This window comes from Lichenostomus cassidix, chromosome 2 (assembly GCF_008360975.1).
Source record: "Lichenostomus cassidix isolate B80296 chromosome 2, HeHo_3.0, whole genome shotgun sequence".
Taxonomy (NCBI): Eukaryota; Metazoa; Chordata; class Aves; order Passeriformes; family Meliphagidae; genus Lichenostomus; species Lichenostomus cassidix.
Genome location: NC_139482.1, coordinates 92,103,582 through 92,124,587, shown reverse-complemented (window position 1 = coordinate 92,124,587; position 21,006 = coordinate 92,103,582). Strand labels below are relative to the sequence as shown.

At 39.6% G+C, this 21,006-nt stretch overlaps 1 protein-coding gene across 5 annotated transcripts in view; it reads left to right on the top strand.

Annotated features, from left to right (window-relative positions):
• The window catches only part of CARMIL1 (capping protein regulator and myosin 1 linker 1), a 190,218-nt gene that overhangs the window by 68,426 nt on the left and 100,786 nt on the right, over positions 1 to 21,006 (top strand). For all 5 annotated transcript variants that reach the window (XM_085052394.1, XM_085052395.1, XM_085052396.1 and 2 more), the window contains exons 3-8: positions 9,770 to 9,820; positions 14,011 to 14,070; positions 16,302 to 16,423; positions 18,427 to 18,524; positions 18,893 to 18,963; positions 19,105 to 19,178. In XM_085052394.1, the coding sequence (XP_084908520.1) occupies positions 9,770 to 9,820; positions 14,011 to 14,070; positions 16,302 to 16,423; positions 18,427 to 18,524; positions 18,893 to 18,963; positions 19,105 to 19,178 (476 nt within the window). The remainder of the gene's footprint in view (positions 1 to 9,769; positions 9,821 to 14,010; positions 14,071 to 16,301; positions 16,424 to 18,426; positions 18,525 to 18,892; positions 18,964 to 19,104; positions 19,179 to 21,006) is intronic.

Sequence of the window (21,006 nt, the reverse complement as noted above, 5' to 3'; positions counted from 1 at the left end):
TATTTTGTTATTACATGCATTTTGCCAGGTTAGTATATTGTATGGAAGCTGCACAAGTAACACATAGGCAATATTGGTGTGATACATTCAAGAATCTTCGCGAAACCAGAAATTATGAAAATGGCTTTTATATTGAATAGCAGCATATTCATTTTTAATGATTAACAGCATTAGATAATTGACATCATAAGACTTTCAAAAATCAGCTCCATCAATGGTTACTTAGTTGTTTTTGCCCAGCGCAAGCAGCTTGTGCTTCTTAGGTAAGACAAGACAGTGTGCATTTTGGGAGTGGGGGAGACTGCCAAGTATTTTTTTGCAGCGTGTTGGAGGCAAAATTGCTTTTCTGGAATGTGGCAATTCCTGAATTTCTGTCCAAGGGAAGCCAGATGCAATCAGCTGTGTCATTGCTTAAAGCTGGCCTGGTTGCTGGGTTTCCTGCCTGTTAGATACAGAGTGGGAGCAGGGGGAGGGACTTTGTCTAGTGCAGAATTTCCTAAGAAAGAAATGTATCCAGCATCACACGCCTGCATGGCAAGGAAGTGGGAACACTGTTCACACCTCAGTTATTTAGCTACCCTGGCTGTAAGAGTAAAGTGCATGACGGCGGAGCTTTTGTGAGTTCTCCCCAGGAGATGGTAGCTGCTTGTCAGCTGAGTTGGTGGGTGGGTGGTTGGCCCTGGGCAGCCATCTTCAGCTCCTGCCACTTAAAAAATAAAGTATGGCAGCTATGGAAAAGCTCCATACTGGAAGGGGCCTCCCTTTCACTGCCTGTTTCATGTGAGGATAGCAGTGGGCAAAAGGAGGTCCTTTCCAGCCGTGCTTTCTTGTGCAGGGGCAGGGGAGTAGTTTGCTCCTGTTTTGCCATTTCTGGAAGGTGTGTTAAACTCTGAAAGAAAAGATTTCTTTAGTAGAGGAGAAATGTGATATATTAGAAATAAAATAGCTGTTAAAGAGATCATCTTATAAAATGTAAAACAGTATAACAAAATACGAGTTTGGGGGCTATGAGTATAGTGGTAGTTTTTGAGGATTTTAAATGGCCAAGTAGGGGGTTTCAGCACTCAAGCACCATCCCTCTCTTGAAAGATTGATGGTCTTAAGATATCAAAGTATAGAAAGATTAAGTCTTGCAGTGTAGCTCAGGTGATTAGGGATGGAGTGGGTGTCGCAGTTGTGTTAGTTCCAGCGGGTACTTAGTATTTTACAGATTATAGAGATGGAAAAGTGGTACTGTGGGGAAGCAAGAGGAAGAAAAGGAAATCAAGAGTGCACTTGAGGACAGCAATGAGTCTACTGTAGTAGTGTGGAGGAGCAGATCTTGCATCCCCTCTGGACCTAATGGGGAAGAGGCTTTTGTCTTGCACCCATGGCAATGGTTTTTTTGGGAAGGAACTGACTTGGCTTAGGGGTTTTTATGATTCTCTGCCTGTTAGTTTGTGTTCGTGTTTCAATTTGTGTATGCCATGGAGAGTACACAGAAGACTTAATTCTACAGATTTATTAAGCTGATATCTTCCTCTGGCCCTTCTTGGCGCTATCCAAGGTCAGTGTTTTTGAAACTGTGGTTTAGGGCAGTGATTATTGAGGAAAACGGTTCTACTGTGCTTATTTATTTTACTTGAATATTAGGTGTAGCTAAGTGCATTGCACTTCGATAATTGAATCTTTATTTAATTGCTGGTAGCTAAAAGCAAATAGGAATGGCTGTAGAAGCCTTTCTTATGAAGTGCTTGCATTGTGGATCAAATTGCATCTCCTCTGAACCTGAAGTTTTTGTTTTGTTTCCTGGTCTTTAAAGTTCTTCATTATGGTTGCTGTGACACACTTAGAAAGAGAGCAATCCCATCACCAAGGATCACTGCAAAATGTTTAATCTGGCATTTCTAAGTGATGAAATTAAAGAAGATAAGAATAAAAGCACTGTAATAGCAAAATCTATTTCCAGCTACTTCTGCATAGAAACAGCATCATATGCAGCACACCAAAATGCTTCCAGTTTTAACTGCTGTGCGTAAACACAGAGAGAAGCTCTGTGTAGGAAGAGGGAAGGTGTATGGATGTTCCTTATTATTAACACCATGGACAGGTAATGGCAGGGTTTTTTCTACATGGTGTCCATATGATCCTTTTATGATGGAGAGATGTAGTACAAGAGTGCAAAAAACTGTTGCACAGAAAATGCTGGAGCCCAGGGTGTTTTGAATTACAAGTCAACAGAATGTTTTCAACCTGCTTTTTAACCCAGTATTGGTGGGGCTAGGAACATTGCAAAAGGTGAGTACCTGGGGAAGGTATCCTGCTGAGGCACATCCTAACCTGAACTGCAACAGTGAATCTGTGTAATGGCGGTATGCAGATAAGACCAAAAGTAGGAAAAAAAAAGTGAAATAAAGGTGTATTAACACTAATGTGCTAGTGACCTATTTTTGTGTGATGTAGGTACAGAGAAGGAAAGCCCGCCCCTTTTGTGGTGTTACCCCTCATTGATGAGTTACAAGTGAAGGTATGTGGTTGAGCCTGCTCCCCTCCTCTACCTCGGCTGGGATCAGCCCTGGCTGTGTCCAGTGCTGTGGAGAGGACTTTGAATCGTTGAAATGCAACTGCTGATTCCTGTTTTTATGGCTTAGAGCAGCCTTAAATAACCCAGTAGGTGGGTCTTCTGGTATTTAGTGTTTTACAGCATTATGGTTTTTTGTTGTTGGGAGTCGTGTGGTGGTGAGCAGGATGACAAGGAAGTTTTGCAGTCTGCAGGGGAGTGTGTCAGCTTTAGTGCTTAGGGTTGGACATCTCTCACAATGCCATGAAACTGTTCCATGACTGACTGGTCACTAGAACAAGGGAACCCTGTACACACAGGCAGTAGGTGGCTGTCCCTCCACAAGCAGCTCTGTGGCTAATAGCAGAAAATACAAAACTTTTGAATGTAAAGTCTCTAAAATCAGGACAGACCCAGTCTGCACCACTGATGATCACATCACAAGCTACTTCAAGTGACAGGGGCTTGGCAGTTGGGGTGTCCATGGGTCCTGTTGCTGCCACAGGTGATGTCTGGCCAAAGGTGAACGTGTCTCTGCTTCTTCTGAAATCCCACTTTTACTAAAATAGCTGAATCCTTTGCTCATTGCAGACAGGGTTGTAGCAAATGTTCATGTTCTTTGTGCTTCACAGGTGTTTAAGAAGCACAATTTCAGTCATGTGTCTTCTATAAACAGTTCACAGGGCCAGGGCACTGCCTGTAGATGATAATGGTAGTGTTGCTAGAGCTGTTGGAACATATTTAGTTATGTCTGGAAATTTTGTCTTAATTTGCTGATAAACCTCCAAGCTATGTTGTTTCTTCTCATACTGCAGAATTAGGACCTTTTTACTCCAAGCTTTACCACTTCATTTTGCCTTTTTGTTTTAGGCAAATCTTTGTGTGTCCATGCCTTAGTTGTTATTAATTCTAAAACAAGGATACTTTTTGCTTACCTGTCTTCTAGCTAGCATTTGTTCATTGCTGCCTCTGAAGTAGAAATTGCTATGCAGATTTGAACAGCTCCCCAGGAGCAAAATAAGCATTTCTGTTAATGGGTCCTCTAACTTGGACTGTAAGGGAAATGTGTGTAAAGCACTCTGTTGTGCCATCTTGTGGTGTCCCCTGTCTTGTTCCCAACAATAATGTGAAAGGTGCTTCTCTTCTCCTTAAGCACGGCAGATTTATTGGTATCTTCTGGTACCTGAGCACATTAAAAAAAAAAAATCAGCTAAAAACTGTTCCCCATACCATTCTTTGCCGTCCAGAAAATACAGTAATCGGTGACCCATAACAGAGCAAGCTTGAATTGTTAAAGTAGTGTGGTGGTGATAAGGACCAGTGAAAAGCTGTGATCTGCACAGCATTCCTGTGTCAGGCAGGCTCACTCTCCATGGCTCCAGTAAGGGAGCCTTGTTGAAGAAGCAGTGCTTGCCTTGAGGAATGATAGTAGAGAAGCATGCAGCAGAGCAGCCCTTCATGGGGATGGTGGAGGTAGTTACTTGTGTGGCAGAGTTTACCCCTGTCTTGGGCAAGAGAAAATTGTACTGATGCAAGTAGCAGCTCCCCTTACTGTGTTTTGGTCCTTGGCTGGCCACACAGGCACCAGCGACTTAGGCGAGCTGGGAATGTGTTCAACTTGGCTAAGGGTCAGCTCAGGGAGGGAGAAATTCTGATTTTTGTGTGTGAACTGAAATGCACTAACCCTTTCTTAGCAGATCTCCAGCTGCAAAAGACTGCCGTAGTATCGGTGTGTAAATAAGTGGACATTTGGAATAGGAGTGAATAAGGTCTGTCAATGGTTTTATCATAGATGACACTTCAAAAGTAGTTGAGACCAAATGATGAGAGTCAAATTCAACTGAGAGGGCTGTGTGGGTGAAGGTGGTGGTGCTGCAAGCCCTCAGATTGGGGCTGAGCTGGGCTTTTTCTCTGGTGTCAGCGCTCTGCAGAGAAACCCACCATATGCCAAGGGATGCCACCATTTCAGATGATGCAGCATACATGTTCCTGTTGTGCCTGAGCCAATCAGCCCTCCAAAAAGCCCCTCCAGTATGTCAGCTAGCCTCTTTGTGTAGGGAGGCTCCGTGCTTTTAGCAGGGACTGCCTCACCCTAAACCAGCTCTAATATCTCTAACATGATGCTGAAAGGGGCCTTTTATCTAATCGAACTCCAGTTGCTACAGGATGAAGCTTTTACAGCATCAGGCATGCAACCCGGGAAATGAACGGTCGATCCTGTAGGGACTGAGGGAGACTGGATGCTCTAACATGTATTGATTAATCTATGTTTTAACAACGCGAAAACCGTATTAGTGCTGCTGCTTTACCTCAGATTATTGTGTGTACATTAGATATTGAGTCAGCAGTAGCAATGGAAAGCTTATGAGAGAAATCATAAAGTGACTAATAGAGGTGGAAACTTAAAAATGATGATGCTTTAGATAATAACGGTAATGAGTAATGATAAAAATGGGGATGGTATATTTAAGGTATATACAGAAAAGTGACTGTCTTCTGGATTTAAGGCATTCTCAAGATGATGGCTATCATAAGACTGTGATAAGAAATAAGAAAACATGTTACAAATGCTTCTTTCCTCAAGTAAATTGTAGTGGAAGAAACAGTGAATTTTGAGGCTGACAAAATGGCAGATGCTGGGGGCAAAAGATACTGTGGTGGAAGGAAAGGTGCAGAGAGTGCATTTTAAGAAGCAAAATTGCAACAGTTGGTAAAAAAACGTACAAAGTTGGATGTTGTTTTTGGTTTTGGGTTTTTTTTAAGTACCTATGTCAATCAGTTTCCAGCAAGAAAAAAATATTTGGTTAATCATCCTGTTTTTGAGATGTCAGCAGAAGGAAATTTCAAAACATCTGTCGTAGTGAGTGGTGGGAGCATCATGCAACTTCCCAGGGCCCGTGAAGCGCTGAGGTGGTTTCATTTTGTTTCATATCTAGTCACAAAGCCCAATATGCATACTGTGTTTTCCAGAACTCTTTGTTCCTAGGCATTTTAAAAAGGGTAGTAGTGTTTTTCAGATTTTCATTTCCTTATAAATTTGAAACTGCTTTACATACAGATAAGGTAGCTTTAGTTGCTGTGGTTTGTCTGGCAAAATAGATGCAATTAACACAGAGCTGTGTTTCTCTAGTGATCTTCCCAAGAGTGACTGCCAGGTAGGGTGACTGGGTTAACCCAGTGCAGCCCTGTTAATTTAATTTACAATGCTGGGATGGGTAATAAGGCTAGGATTTGACAATAAATGACAAAACGCATATGTGTGTTTGTTATATTGATATGCTGACTGAGGATTTATGTTCAAATTAATTTTATTTACTGAAACATATTATTTATTCAAATACAAGATGACCCTGTAGGCCGTGAGTCTCTGGAGAAATAACTTGCAGGATATGTTTTTGGTGAATGTTTCTGAATTTTTTCTTGTTTCTTGTACATTCTGAGTGGTGAAGGGAGTGTTACAGAATTTAGAATGATAAAAACATTAAGAAATCATCAACTCGGGTATGTGTGTGTGAGTAGGAGTAATTTAAAATTGAAATCATAGTCCTATTTTATGCTTTAAAAAGGCAGAGTAGGAAGACAGACCAAAGCTGCTGTTAACTAAATATAATTCTCTTTTACTGTCCTTTCCATGGAGCAATAGCCAGGTTGTGTACCCTTTATAAAGTTTACCTGGATGTGCTTGCTGCCTTCACATCAGTCATTTGCAAACCTTTTGGTTTACAAGTGTGTTAAAGCATGAATCAATTCCTGAGCCTCTTTCTTTACCCTGCATGTGTTTATCTTTTGATGGGATCTTTTAACTTTATTAGTGCTTGAGCACCACTGGTGACCAAACAAAATAATTATGAAGGAGTGGGGTTGTGACGTGTTAAGCTGAACAAGTGAGATCATTTTGTTATCAGATGATATATGGCGTATAAGGTGGATTATACACCATGGCCAAGTGACATTCCTGATGGATTGTGAGCCAGGGAGCTCTTTGATCCAAGTTATCCCTGGAGTTGGGGTGTCTGCTGCTCTGAGGACTTCCAAGTTACTTTGACCATGACACTGCTCAAGGTTCCCCAGTTGCAAAATTAATATAACAGTGGCAGAATCTTCTTGGTCAGATGCCTGAGGATTGCTTGAGAGTAATGGTGGCTGCTTCTGCTTTTTAGTTTCTTGGTATGAAGAAGTTAAAAACCCCAGGAGATCTAGAATCTGCCTATTCATGAAAGCCATCACTCCTGGATGCTTCTGAAAGCCCTAGGCAATTGTGCAATCACGCACATACTCATATTCTTGTCAGAGGAATGCAGAGACCTGGGACCTCCTTCACCAAAATAACTTGTTTCTTAAAAGAGGACTTGAACTATCAGTGTGAAAACACCTACAGTGCCTCTGCCGTCGGTGCCAGCATTGCATTTCTCAAGGGAAGGGTTAGAGGGGTACTTTGTTTTGAGTAGACTGCAATACATGTTCTGTTGCCCTTGCAAGTACTAGCAACCATGCAGAATCCCATTGACAGAGACATGGGTGAGCCAGTATCTTAGGATCTTAAGATGCATTATTTGTTTATTCCTCCTTATTGAGGAGAAGAAAGTCATAGAAAACAAACAGTTCACATTTTACAGCTTATCCAGCAAGTCTTGAGTTGAATTGGGGTACAGGCTACCCTGTTGCTAAACATGAGAAAAAATGGTAAAATGGTGATGGTAAAATGCAGATGTCTCAATAAAATTTAAAAAATATTAGGAAAAAAAATCAGAAAGGAGTAAACTGAAGCTGATCCTTTCAAGGGTCACGATGTGTACTCGCAGGTTTTAGCAGCTAAAATTGTGATAAATGGCAAGCCTCATCATAGCTAATTCTGCCAATTGTAAAAAAAAAAGTTAAAAAATAATAAATCTAGTCCTGCTATTGTCAAGATGAGTCATTAATTTTGCAGTAATAATTGACCTTGTCTTCAATTGATTTTATGTAAAAATCAAACTCTTACTTGTTTATGAACTGTGAAAACTGTAGAAACCTCTTATTAGGTTAGAAGCTTCAAGCTTTTCATTTTTTCTATCTTACTGCTCAAGAGTAGCCCTTTACCTGGTGAGTGGGGTGTATCATCTTACAGCAGGCATCGCCTTTGTATCTTAAGTTTAGTGGGTTTTTCAGCTTTGTTGGTTTTAGAAAGATCACTTTGGGATCATTGGAGCTACTGCCACAAGAATATACACTGCCGTGTGCTCAGTTGGAATGTTCTTTCCCAACGTAATTTTGTTAGGGCCTTCTGGTTGCCTGGTTTACATTTAACTTTGTTGTTTGGACTGCTCATGTGTTCTGCAGTCATGTTAAATCGACCCTTTCTAGGCTCATAAAGTAGCTTGAACCGATATATGCAAGCAAGTATTTTGTAGCAAGACTGTGACATGACTTTCTTGTAACGAGCTGTCCCACTGTGGTGGCACACACAGAGCACTGAAATCTCTAATGCTGTGAGCCACTCCCAAGAAAGTAAATATGGACAGAGCTCTTTGAAAGGTTTCCTTTCCCCTGACTGTCTCACTTGTGCATCTGACATGTAGTGACCAGAAGCTGCTCTGCCTGTGACACTGGAGAGATTTTTTGGTGGTGCCAGTGCAGGGGGGATTACTGATCAACTACCCCTTTTCAGACATGGGCAGCTTGTGGATGGGTTCACAAGTAAGAGTGTCATTTTTACTGGTAATGAAACTCTTTGGTGAGCACAGGGGTCTGATCTTCCCCAGAGGTGCTTGGGAAAGTGGTGTGTACCTACCGTGTGTGTCTGCCCTGAGGAGGTGGGTGAGGGAGGGAAAAGATCAGTGGTTTATTACTGTGAGAGAGAGCTGCTGTTCAGCTGGGGAAACTGTGGTTGTGCAGTGGAAAAGTCCCTTGAGTAGACCCCTTCCCCTTTCTCTTTGTGCTGAATTGTGGAAGAGATACTTGGGGTAGACATAGCTGGGAGGAGAGCATGGGAAGATGTTTCTTCCCTACATGTGAGCAAGGAGATGAGGCAGGTCTGTGACAGGGCCAGCCTGCATAAGGGGGCTTCAGTGAAGGGCTGAGCCTTACAGGAGGCACTGGTTAATTCTGCAGCAGTTTGGCTCTGCATCAGTGGTGACCAGAGCACTGGGTCTAATCACATCCACCCTGAAACAATCTGCTAATATTGAACACTGGTAAGCACTTGTGCTTTTAGGATTTAAAGGATGTGATTCAGCTGAGGTACTGAAGCTGAAATCCAGTCCCTGAAGTGTTTGAACAGTGTTCAGAGTTGGATGCTGAGTTGCCTTCTCAGCCTGGTTCTTCCTCTCCGAGTGGTTGACACATTTTGTGTCAACCTGATCACTTGATCATGGATACTTACTGAGCAGGGCTGAGTTCAGGAGGTCCTAGCTGTGTGAAAAGCTCTGCATGTGCTGTGGGATTTTGATGTAGGTGTTCAAATAGTTTGTTTCTTTTCTTTTGTTTTGTTTTTTTTTTTAATCTAGGAAAAGATGTAGCCAACAGCAGATAATTCTATAGGTAAATCCCCAAAAAGTACTGTAGTTTTGCAAGATGAGTAATTCCTTTTGCAAAGCATAAAATCTGTGGGTGCGATGTGCTACTGGAGAGTGGAGTGATATGATATAAAATCACTGTATTTTGATTGGCAGTAACTTCCAAAATACTCATTTTGTTGTGCTTTCTCCCAAGACTGACTGGTCTCACTAGTCTAACTGTATTTTTCCATTACCTTTTCTGGAGAAGAAATGCAGGGGCTATCAATGAGAAATCTTTGTGTTCTTACTGTAGAAGTGCCCCAAATGTGTCCAAACCATATCCCCTCCCCCGTTTGCTTAGTCGCTTATGTTGCTAATAATAGCATGATGATCTTGCATATTTTTTTACCATTAAGTATATCTTATGCTCCTTGGTAGGACTTCTTATCCTTGCTGCTTCTTAAAATGCAAGTAAGATTTCTATTATATGTTCTTGAGAGATTGATAAAATACATTTCTTCAGTTCAGTGATGTGCTAACTAGCTCATAGCTGATTGGATTGCAGCAGTCTCTTCACTGTGTTCTACTGGATCTGATCCCAGTTTTGCTTCCTTCAGTGTATGACAGCAGAGGGTATCTACACTCACTCTGCTAGAGGCTTTTTCCCTCTGGTTTCAGGATTTTCCTGGAAAAGACTCTTTTATAATACTAAATGTTTCTTACAAATTGTGTTCTTTTTTATTTTTTTCAATAGGTGTTGGCATCATGTCGGGCATTTCTTTTAACGTCTCGGATTCCCACCAAGGTAAAATCACTGTGTTTCTGTAAATACTTTGGGGATACAAATGAAAGTTACATAAACTAAGTAGCAAAAAATTAGCATATTTTAGTTATACTTGTACAGCTGTTTAAAAAAACAGATAATTGGGGTATCATCTTGAGTTAGAATGGTGCTTCTGTTAGTATATGCCTTGCATGAATTACACACACACACACATATATGTGTGTATATATTTATACACACATCATTTCAGAGGAATTTTAACTTCTAGAACTGCATAACTTCTAGAACATAACTGGCTGAAGAGTTAGGTTGTAAACTCCAACTTGAAGAACTGTGAGATGAGCCTGATGAATTTTATGGAGGGACAGTTTATGTGCAAACAAGCTGATGGCATTATTCCCTCTAGTGTTTGTAGTGTCAAATATGATTATATTTGATTTGGAGGCAGAAACTGTGTTGAGTTCTATTAAATTCTGCTGTGTTCTAATGATTTTCTGGTTCATTTTGAAAAGCATTTTGGCAACTTGCCTTGCCAATGCCGGTGAATTATTTTTTCTGTGCCTATGTCAATTTGTAATGATTGCTGTAGAAGAGAAACATGATTTCCGCATGAATAAAAATGACTGATGTGAAAGAACATCTCTTGTCCAGCTTGGAATCGGTAAATGGGAATTTGGCACCTATCCTGTTTTGTTGTATTTGACATGCGTGTGTCTAAGTGTGTGCATGCATATATATATATACACACACACACACAAACAGTTAATAGAAAAAAACAGAATCAAAAAATGGAACTGTGGATACCATATTTTCAGCTATGTCCACTGGTAAATGTGACCATCCATACCTATAATTGGAAGATGCTGACTGACAGGTAGGATGAACTGTAGCTTGAATTTCTGTTGATATTTATTTTCCTCAGTTGATCACCCTGTCCCTGCAGTACAGGTGTCTCTGGTTGGTTGTCTGTTGGTGTTTGGATCACTGCAGTTTTCAGCCAGGGCTTTTTAAGACAGGGTTTGGTGACTGCTTGCATGGAAGTGTAGATGTATCATGTTGCAATGGCAATATGATAGACAGGTGGTGATCACGATCTTGTTAGACAATAGTAAAGCCATTGTAAGTCGTCAAAAAGCTCTTGAAGGCTGGGGCTTGGAGTACTAAGTGATAACTCTGTTTAGTTGAGTGTTTCAGACAACTCTCAGAACCCATTAAATAGATTTACATGGTTGATAAACTTGGTTTTGTTTTCATTAAAATCTAGAATATGTATTCTGTACTAGTAGAAGTATGATTTGGGTGATAGCAAATAGAAGGAAGCTGATGAGAAGCTGTGCTTATGATTTATGTAAAACTTAAACTTTGTACAGCTGAGCAATTACTAGGATGGTTGAAAATGCATTTCTAGCAGGATTAGTGAAACTCTGAATTTTCTAATGTCTGTAGTATTTTCAATAGCTGCTCAGAAGCTTTCTGAGCTGGAGAATTTCCATTTAACTGGCAGGCAGTGACTCCTAGAAAGACAGCTGAGAACATTCAGCGAAGACACATTATTTCTCTGAGGACCTCTAACAAAATCAAGCATGCCTAGAGATGGCCAGTTGTGAGTAACTGTTACTGCTACATTCAATTCCAAACTTCACTTTTCCTCAAACAGTGCGGTTGAGATGTATCTACTAAGCGAGGCTCAAAGTTAAAAAGAATTACTGTTGGTTAAGTACAATACCAACTCACACTATTATTCGTAGAGCAAAGATACCACACTGGGCACCTCCTAACTTCACACTCTGGTCCAATCAGTTCATTCCCACTAATTGAGATGGAGTTATTGGGAAGGAAGGACAGTACTTAAAGCCTGCTAATTCTTGCTATGCTCTATATAAAATGTAACTGCAACGTTAGTAAATGTTGGATGTGTCATCAAGCCCACAAGTAAGTGTGTAAAATATTTGTAGGAATGTAATTCTGATTTGTGAATGTATTTCTATGCAACTTTCTTCAAGTTTTGGTTGAAAAAATTGAAAACTTTGAAATTAGCTGTCTGGGTAACTGAAAGGTTCCTAAATGAGTGGCATGCATAGCTTTTTAAGAGGATTTTTAAACCATACAATTTTGGGTAGTAAATGAGATTATGCTTTTTAAAACCTTGTAAAATTAGCTCCTAGTTTGAGGTAGATGATGTTTAGAACATGTTGTACATTTTTGCTGCAAAGCAAGGACTATAAATTCATATTTTGAACTAGAAAAATGAACCACTGATGAGCTGTAGAGATAGTGCCATGTTTCCTGATATTTGTCAATTCTAGGCGAGAGGATTTGCAGACTAAATTCTTGAGTCTGGATCTGTGTGAACTTTTCAAGTATTTTTAGTTGTGTGTACATGTATATATATGTTTGCACATACTTTACCAAAAAAAGAACCTTCAATTTGATAGGTAAATAATTTTCAAAATATGAAGAATTTCACAGAATCTCCCCCCCCAATTTAATTGTGATTTAGGCAAAAAAAATTTTGATTAGCACTGGAGAAAAAGAGCTTTTCCTTTCTATATATGTGTAGTCTTGCTTAATCGAGTAGCTAACAATAGCTGCTATAGATTTTTTTTGGTGGGTTTGGTTTTTTCCTTTTTTTTTTTCTTTCTGCCGTAAGTCAACTGCATGGGGCCATGTCATCACAAAAGATTGCCACTGCTAGTTTAGAAATAAAGCACTGAAGAGAAGTGACTACCTTACACTTGGGAAAATGCAAGGTATTGGTGTGAGCTCTGGGAAGATGCTTGTTCTGCCTCCTCTGCCTCAGTTCCCTGCCCCTGCTTTTTAACCAGATGTCATGGCACCTCTGAAGTTTCCTGTTTGCTGTGGATGCTGCCCCTGCAGCAGAGTGTGGGAAATAAAACACGTGAAGTCTCAAAACCTTTAGAGAAAAGTTTGTTCACCAAGTTGTGCCTTCAGGGGAAGGTGAACTTTGAACAGAAATGCGAGGAGTGCTTATATCTTCTGATGCTGCCAAATCATGAGGGCAACTGGAGGGATAAGGATTCAGAAAATAGGCAACACAGAGCAGAGACACTAATGTTTTCTGGAAAGCTTTTTGATGATTGGAAACTGATAACTCTGTTCCTGACTTTCCCGTGTGCTATTGCAGCCTTTATGGGCAGGGAGTCTTGATATCTGCATCTGAGTTCTGTGCACTCCAGCAGTCATTCAGGGTTGACTTTTAAAAATATTTTCACAAATACAGGAACAGGTTAATATGGTGTTTGCCAGTTAGACTGGGAGCACCCTGACTGTGAACCTAGGGTAAGATAAAGTACAGGAAACCTTGTGCAATTCAGACAGACTGCTCAGTTACAATGGTTTCAATGATAACTTAAAGGAAATGACCAAGCTAGTGTATTGCCCTGTAGTTATGATTCAGTCCAAGATGTTTGCCTCTTTCTGTATGTCTCATTTGTCAAGATATTTGTCTACAGAGTTGTGAATTCAGATCTCAGAACATTCCCTGTAACCCCAGATTAGTCCTTGGGAAGAATTCCCCGCCTTCTTCTAAGCTTCTATTTGGATTCAGTGTGTTCTTCCCTGCCTACTCTGACTGTCATGTAAATAAACCACTCAGACAAAGCTTATGTTTCACTTCCTCTCATACTTTTAGACAAGCTAAAGCAGTCCAGAAAGGCATTTATGTTCATATCTGTATCTATCTATTTATATATGGTATTTTTACACACACACACACACTTAAAACAATGTGTGTGCATGTCCCTTCAGCTTCTGTGCAGTAAAATTTTTCACATCTGTGATCAGTGTAACTACTGAAAAATAATTGTGAAGCTGTAAGGATTGTAATAAGTGATTAATCAGTCACAAGAGTGCACATCAGTAGGGTATTGTATTAATGCTGCTTTTTATAGTAAATTTTTTTCACGTAAAATTGATTACAAGCTTTCGTGCTTATAGCTTGCAGTAAAATATCCAGTGTGGTATTCCCATTACCTCTAATAACAATTTAAACCTGTAACTAGCAAATGTAAGTATTTTTTAAATGAAAAATGCACCGAGGTATTAGCAAATACTTAGTGTCAACTACAGAAACTGATGTCAAGTATCAGTAGCCTGCTCAAGGTTTTTTTAACCTCATAGAGAAGTGTAAGTGCTCCTGAAAATACAATGATGTTTGCACTAATGTGGCTTTTTTTTTCTTTTATCTACAGTTAGAACTGACTTTCAGCTACTTGGAAATCCAAGGAGTAACTTCCAATAAGCCAGGCCAGGTGAGTGTATTCTAGATAAAAGATACTTGTTTACTCATGCTAAATCTGTTTCAGTCAAGGAGGTAAATGCTCCAACATGCAGGTGTTCCCATCCACTGAGCACACTGTGCATTTGTGTTCTTGCATTCATGCTGGTCTAAAGTCTTAACACTAAGAATTTAAAGAGTCAGTATTAGGAATGTGTTGTGCCGGTGGAATGATGATAATAAATAGATTGGGTTTTTTCTAGTTCAATATGGTACAAGTTTCCATTTGTGTGGTGAGTGGATCTTTTTCTCAGAGCTGGTAAAGCAATGATGGCTGGTATGCAGTCACCCCACAAGCTGCAGTGGCTTCTGTGGTGAATACCTTTATGGGGATGCCAAAAGCTACTGCCTACGTTGCAGGCAGAAATGCTTTGCTTTCAACTATTCTTCATGCCTTTACTGTGTACAACACAAAATATATTTGACAGCAAGTTATGTGCCCAAAAATGTAAATGTCAAGGAAAAGGTTCTGAAAAGAAGAATGCCTTTACAGCATTTTTAATTCATAAGATGAGCATGTTGACAAGATTTGACAGCTCAATTCTATCAAAGTCTTGTGTTTCATGTGTGTTTGGTTTTTAAAGAGGTTTTTAAGAATAGGAGTGCCTGAGATACTTTGAACTCAGAAAAGCTCTCATTGTATTAACATGTCATCTTTTTAACCTGTCTTTTGAAGCTTTCCTTAAAGGAGGAATAAAAAGGTCCATGTGTTTTCATGGGGAGACATTTACTAAATTCTAAGTTTTTGTGGCTTTTTTTTTATTTAAGGTACTAAAGTGCCAGGTACCTATTGATAATTACTCTCAGAGACATAGACAATCACTGTTGTAGCAGAGTTTTTTAGCAGGAGATTTTTAGCAGACTCAATGAGCATACACTTTTCCTAAAAAGTTTTTAAGGTTTTTCATGTTTACATTAATTTGTGTTTTAATTGTGTGAGGCTTATAACTGAAGGCAGGCAGAATCCTAGGTTATTGCCTGCAGAGCAAACGATATTGTTGCAGTTTTCCTGCAAACAGTGTATTATAGCTGTCATATCAGAAGGGTGTAGTTTTGTGCTAGGCAACTCGAAGAAAGCCATGAAGAGCTTCCCACTGTAAGATAAGGGAAGAAATGGACAGAAATAAGGAAATGTTATGCTAATATTAGTGATGATGAAAACCAGTAGGAAGTTACCCACTCATTCATCATGAGGGAGTGATGGGACAGGATCAGAAAGGAGTTGAATTAGTGGTAAAAGGTGTGAATAGTCTCACTGTGCTTTAGGGATAATACAGCCTCTTCTAGGATTATCCTGACGACCCTAGACATGAATTGGGAACCAAGAGAGCCCTGGGAACCAGTTTCAATAAGAAGCAATCCTCTGTGTCATACTGCACAGAGTCCTCTCTCCTACTGTCTGTCTGCACTTATTTATTCCTAATGTTACCTTCTCACTGGGCGTGCACAGCTTCTCATCTAAAAGAGGTTATGACTTGGGCTGTGTTAAGTATTTACACTGGAGTAAACAGAAACATTACATTGCTTCCAGTGATGCAGATGAAAGCAGCAGCAGAGCTGATGTGTCAGTCATGCTGTAATCTGATTTGATTCTGAACACTCAATAGCTAAGAGAGGTGGGTTGGAAAAGGCTTTATTTATGCCCCTTGCTCAAGCATGTATTCCCCAGACAACAGGACAGTTATGCTGGCTGAGTTACTACTTCATCTGTGCTGAGACAGCACAGCACCACATCATTTTCTTAAACAGCCCAGGACAAAGCATTAGAGCTTTTCCAGAGGATCACAGCCATTAAAGACTTTTACTTTTTGCCGGAGGAAACAGGCACCCTGCTCATTCAATAGTTTCCTGTCAGGCTGTGCTTGCTTCTCCTGGTGTTCTGGGACGTGTTTCAAAAGAGGACAATGCTGTGAAAAGTTCTTGGTTTTCAAAGTGTCAGCTGAGGTCAAGATCCTTTGAAAATTGTGTTCCCATGGGAAGCAGGGCACTGTTAGAAAAAGCAAAGTTTGAGTACGGGGGTCTTGTACATTCAAGAACAACTTTCAGAAACTTTACCTGGAGCATTGCTGTGTCATGTCTTAAGGAATAACAGATTCCTATGAGCACAGAAAGCATTCAGCTGGCATTCAAAATGGTTTCCTTTTTAATTCATCGGCATGAATTGTATGATACCCAGTTCTCAGCCTCTTGCACTTTTATTTATAGTTGATTATGGAAACTGAGAAATGCAGCATCTCCATGAAGATGGCATCCTCAGAGGATGTGAACGAGGTGCTGGCACACATCGGGACCTGCCTCAGGAAGATATTCCCTGGACTCTCACCAGTGTAAGTATCTTTTAGGGCACCTCTAGTGGGAACAGATTGTGTGGAAACAGTGACAAGCCACCATTTGTTGTCTGCTGGTCTCCCCACCCTGATCTCAGAAATGCAGTGAGATATACTCTAAGGATATGAGAATCACCTTGAGGCAAGTACTAAGCTTTTGTCCAGGTTCATGGCAGAACCAGGACACTGTGTAGAGCATAGGTAGACTATGTGTGGTCTTGTAGGATCATAAGAGCCTGTGGTTTGAAGGGGGGTGCAAGTATTTGAAGTCTTAATTTTCCAACAATTTACTCTTGTTGCCTCTCCAGCCTCAAGTGTAGCTTAGGTTCTGTCTTTTTTGTTGTAACTTGTTCCTTTTTTTTGTTTTATTTTTTTTTCCCCACCAGAAGTAAAGTCGGAGCTGGGAGAGGAGGGAAAAGTTCCATTTACTTTCAGTGTTTGTGAAACAATGCACAGGATTGTGAGCCTTGTTCTTCAAAACTGAGCCCTTGGCAGTCTTGTCATATACTTCCTATGGTTTAACTGGTTCCTTGGATCATTTGTCTCCTTTTCTGGCTTTTCTTTTCATTGCATTACTTGTGCCTTTGGTTTTCTCTCTTACCTATGCCTCTGGATTCTTGCAGCAATTCTCAGTAGTTTTTCTTAATTTTTTTTTCTTTCTTCTCTGACATTGCCTCATCTTCATTGCTCTCTACCAAGTCATGCAGCTCAACCGTATTCTCTTCAGCTCCTGGTTTTCAGCATTATTAGAAAAAATGTGCTGTGGAAAAGAGTTTTCTTACACATGTTGGTTTTTATAAGTGAACCTTAGTAGCAGACATTAAATGTGAATGGCCAGGCTAAACTTACATGTTTTATTTTGGGTGCATGTCTTTATTATTCACCTTTCCTGTAGGTGGAGTAGGAAATCAAGTTCATAAACTCTGGATGGCAGGTTCTTTTTCTTGTTTTCTTTTCTTTTTTCCCACTTCAAATTTTCCTCTCAGGCAGTATTATTAACTGCCTTGGTGGAGATTCAGCTCTCCTTTCAAAGAGCATGAATACAACTGAATGTTTGTGAGTGGGGTTGCTGTAAAACCTCAGTAATGGTGTGAGAAATGCAGACAAAAAGGGCTGCAAGTGTATGTATGTTTCTCTGGGTGTTTATGAAGGCCTTGAACTCTATACATGTTTTCTGTGGGCTCTCTTGAGAACATTGCTGGATGTTTTGGTTAGCTGTATGGAGTTCTTGCTTCCCAGAATGGGAATTGAATTTCTTGCTCTCCTCTCAGATGGCACAGTTTTCCAAAATGAAGGCTTTGGAGTTGTGTGGATGGTATAGGACCAGAATAAGCAAGAAGGGGGGAAGCAGTTTCTCCAGTTATTATAATTTATTAATTCTCTTCTGGTCCACTTCCCACATCCTCAGACCTTCTTTCACCTTATGGAATTCTGTAGTTTATGAGGCAGTCTTGCTATTCAGAAAAACAGATAATTTTATTTCTTAAAAGGCAGGAAAGTATTGTGTCTCTGTCTAGGGAAGGAAAATTCTACCAAATTACAGTGATTGGAGCTGGATATCAAGAGTGTAGCCTAGAGGCCACATGGAGCTGCTCAGCTCTTTGTACCATGGTGCTATTTCTGTATGAAAGCAGTGTATATACAGCAGTGGTTTAAGGGTAACCATTAATAGCATGTTTCTTCCCTATTTTGGGCATCCTGGTGTCAGATGAGGGCCACAAGTCTCCTTAGCTTGAGTGATCCTGTAATACAAAAGGGTTTAGTTGCTCCAGTAGTCACAAGGGTTAATCACAAGAAAGAGAGAAAGAAAGAATGAATAAATGTTACTCCTGCTGGGCTGCATAATGATGTGTGTGCCTTTTAGGTAGGAAAGTGAGTTGTATTAAAAATGGTAATTCTTCCTATACAGTCATTTTAAAATGCTCTTAAAATAAAAAAAGATTTGTGTGTTTAAAAATACTTTCAAAGCCATGAATGATGTTTTTCCTCTCTTTTCCATCTAGGAGGATTATGAAAAAAGTAACTATGGAGCCTTCAGAAAGACTGGCTAATCTCCAGGCCCTGTGGGACAGTCAGACAGTGGCAGAACTTGGACCTTGTGGTGAGAATGAATTTGAATGCTTAAATATAAAAGGGCTGGAATTGCAGTGTCAGGAAGTTTAATTCTATTTCTGGCAGAAGCTTGTAAAGGTGTAATTAGTTTTAAGGTGGAATTAGTATGAAGCAGACTTCTGATTGGTAGGTGAAGGCACTATATTAAGCTTTCTTGAAACTTAACAGGCAAAGATAGGGTAGTTTCAGTTTCTTTCATGAGCACAATGGACACTTTTATTACAGAAAAAGAGAGTGAGTAGAGAAAAAGAGAGTGAGTTTTGAAAAACTGGATCTTTAAGTATTAAGGTATCCTTTTAGATGTGTTTGTTTGCTTATTTGACTGTTATGTGAAATAGTCTCTCGGGTTGTTTGTAGGAGGCTTTTCGCAGATGTATGCCTGTGTTTGTGACTGGCTTGGATTTCCCTACAGAGAAGAAGTACAGTGGGTAAGTGCATCTCTTGTTCTGAAGCTCTTTACAACTACCTGTACTAATGAAGAAAGATAAATCCATAATGCTTGAAAGAAAAAAAAAAAACAAAACCACTATAATTCTGTAAAGATATATTTGGTTATGTATTTTTACCAGGATGTTGATACGATTTATCTGACACAAGATACCAGAGAACTGAATTTGCAAGACTTCAGCCACCTTGACCACAGGTAAACCATATGCAGTAATCATGCTAATATTGATGAAGAGGGATGGCCTCAAAGCTGTTACTGGAATGTGTAGACCTGTGAAATGACCATCTGTAGCATTTTTAGTTTTCAGCACAAAGCTGCTGGTTTTGCACAAAAGCCCCATGGAAACCACATTTCATTCAGGAGCCTGAGAAGATAAATATGTTTTCTTATTGGAAGCAGTCCAGAAAGTTAGCAGATAGATACTTTTCCTGTGATGGCGGATATAAGAGCTCAAAATCAGCAGATAAAACATGCAGCTACATCTGGTGGGCAAAGCAAAAAAGGAAATTATGAAGTCTTTACTTCTGCAGAATCTTCTTTTCATGGTGTACATGGTAAAGGAAATTAATTTTTGTTGGCAAGTCAGTAGAAGGTTTGAGTTGTTGAACTGATTTCCAGCCAGTTGTCTCTTCACTTGTAATAGATGCTATCAAAAATATGTATTTCCAGAAAGGAGCTAGTTGAGGGTAATTTTGCTGTGAGATGCTGAAACTTAGCTAAGTGTTGTACTTAGTTTACTGAATTTAAGCTGGCTGAGAAAATTGGATTCTGAGGAAGTTGAATCTGGAGATATTACAAGTAGGAGAAGATGGGAAGGAAGCTTAACTAAACTTTATAATTATAAAAAAGAAATTGTAAATTTAGGGAGGTGTAAATAAGACAGAGAAAGTAATTATTTCTTTGGGAGAGCCCAGTGAAAGAATTAGGAATCTGTCAAAGGTATAATGCTAGAATATTGTTACAGAAAGCCTGAACCTGGAAGTTGGTAAATAAGAATATTTTGCCACAGCAATCTTTGCAGCTTTAATCTATCTGGTATGTGAACTCACAGACTATCCCATTCACATACTTAGCTTAGCTTCTGTGACAGGTTTTCACAGTCTGCAGTGAATCCCCTGGCAAAGTTACTGAGCAGTATCTGTGTTGACTAGTTCAGAGGTAACTCAAGACTACAGGGCTGCAACTGGTGCATGGCAGATGTAGCTGAAGACTCTTTCCTTGGTTAAGCCTTGCTGAAAGAAGATAAGGGGAGGAATACTATTAAGCGCAAGCTAGTTTGGGGCAAGAACTTAATGATGCTTTAAACATTTATTGCAAGATGTAAGTGACAAGAAGACTGTGGGGCATTCTTAAAAAGTGACCTACAGGTACCCAGCTTCAATGGAAATTAAATATTTGAACAATGTATTAGGAAAGAGTAGATAGAAGTGTTTTAAATGTTCAGAACATCTCAGCTGGTGCAAATGAGTTTGGCTTCCAGAAAATGAAATAATAGGTTTGTTGTTTTAGAAAAGATTTTCATTGAAATATACCTTACAAAATTTGTATTGCTGAGGAAATATATGCATTGTGAAGAAAAGTTTTTATTAAGTGTCTCAAAATTCTGTAAGTCTAAGATTCAAATCTGTTTTGGAGACATTCACATGCTGTGGAATCCTTCTTGTGATGAGAGCTTCTACATGTTGAGAACCAAACTCAGGGGTGTTTTGGATTGAAATTTCAAGAAAATTAAAATTTTAAGAAAGCCAAAACATTGTTATTCACTAAAAATATAAATTAGGAATTGAAATACCAGTCAATTCAAGAATGCATGTAAAGCATTTTCCCATTTATTTAAGACCATGAGACTACTACAAATTCACAGTATGCCATTATACTTTGGATTTTGAGAGGTTGTTGAATATCTCATCTACCTAGTTTTTGGGATTCCTGAACCTATATGGTTTATATTGTATAGTGGATCTGAAGCAAAGTAGGACAGGTACATCAGTTCTCTAAATACAGGGGCTATGCATTGCAAAAA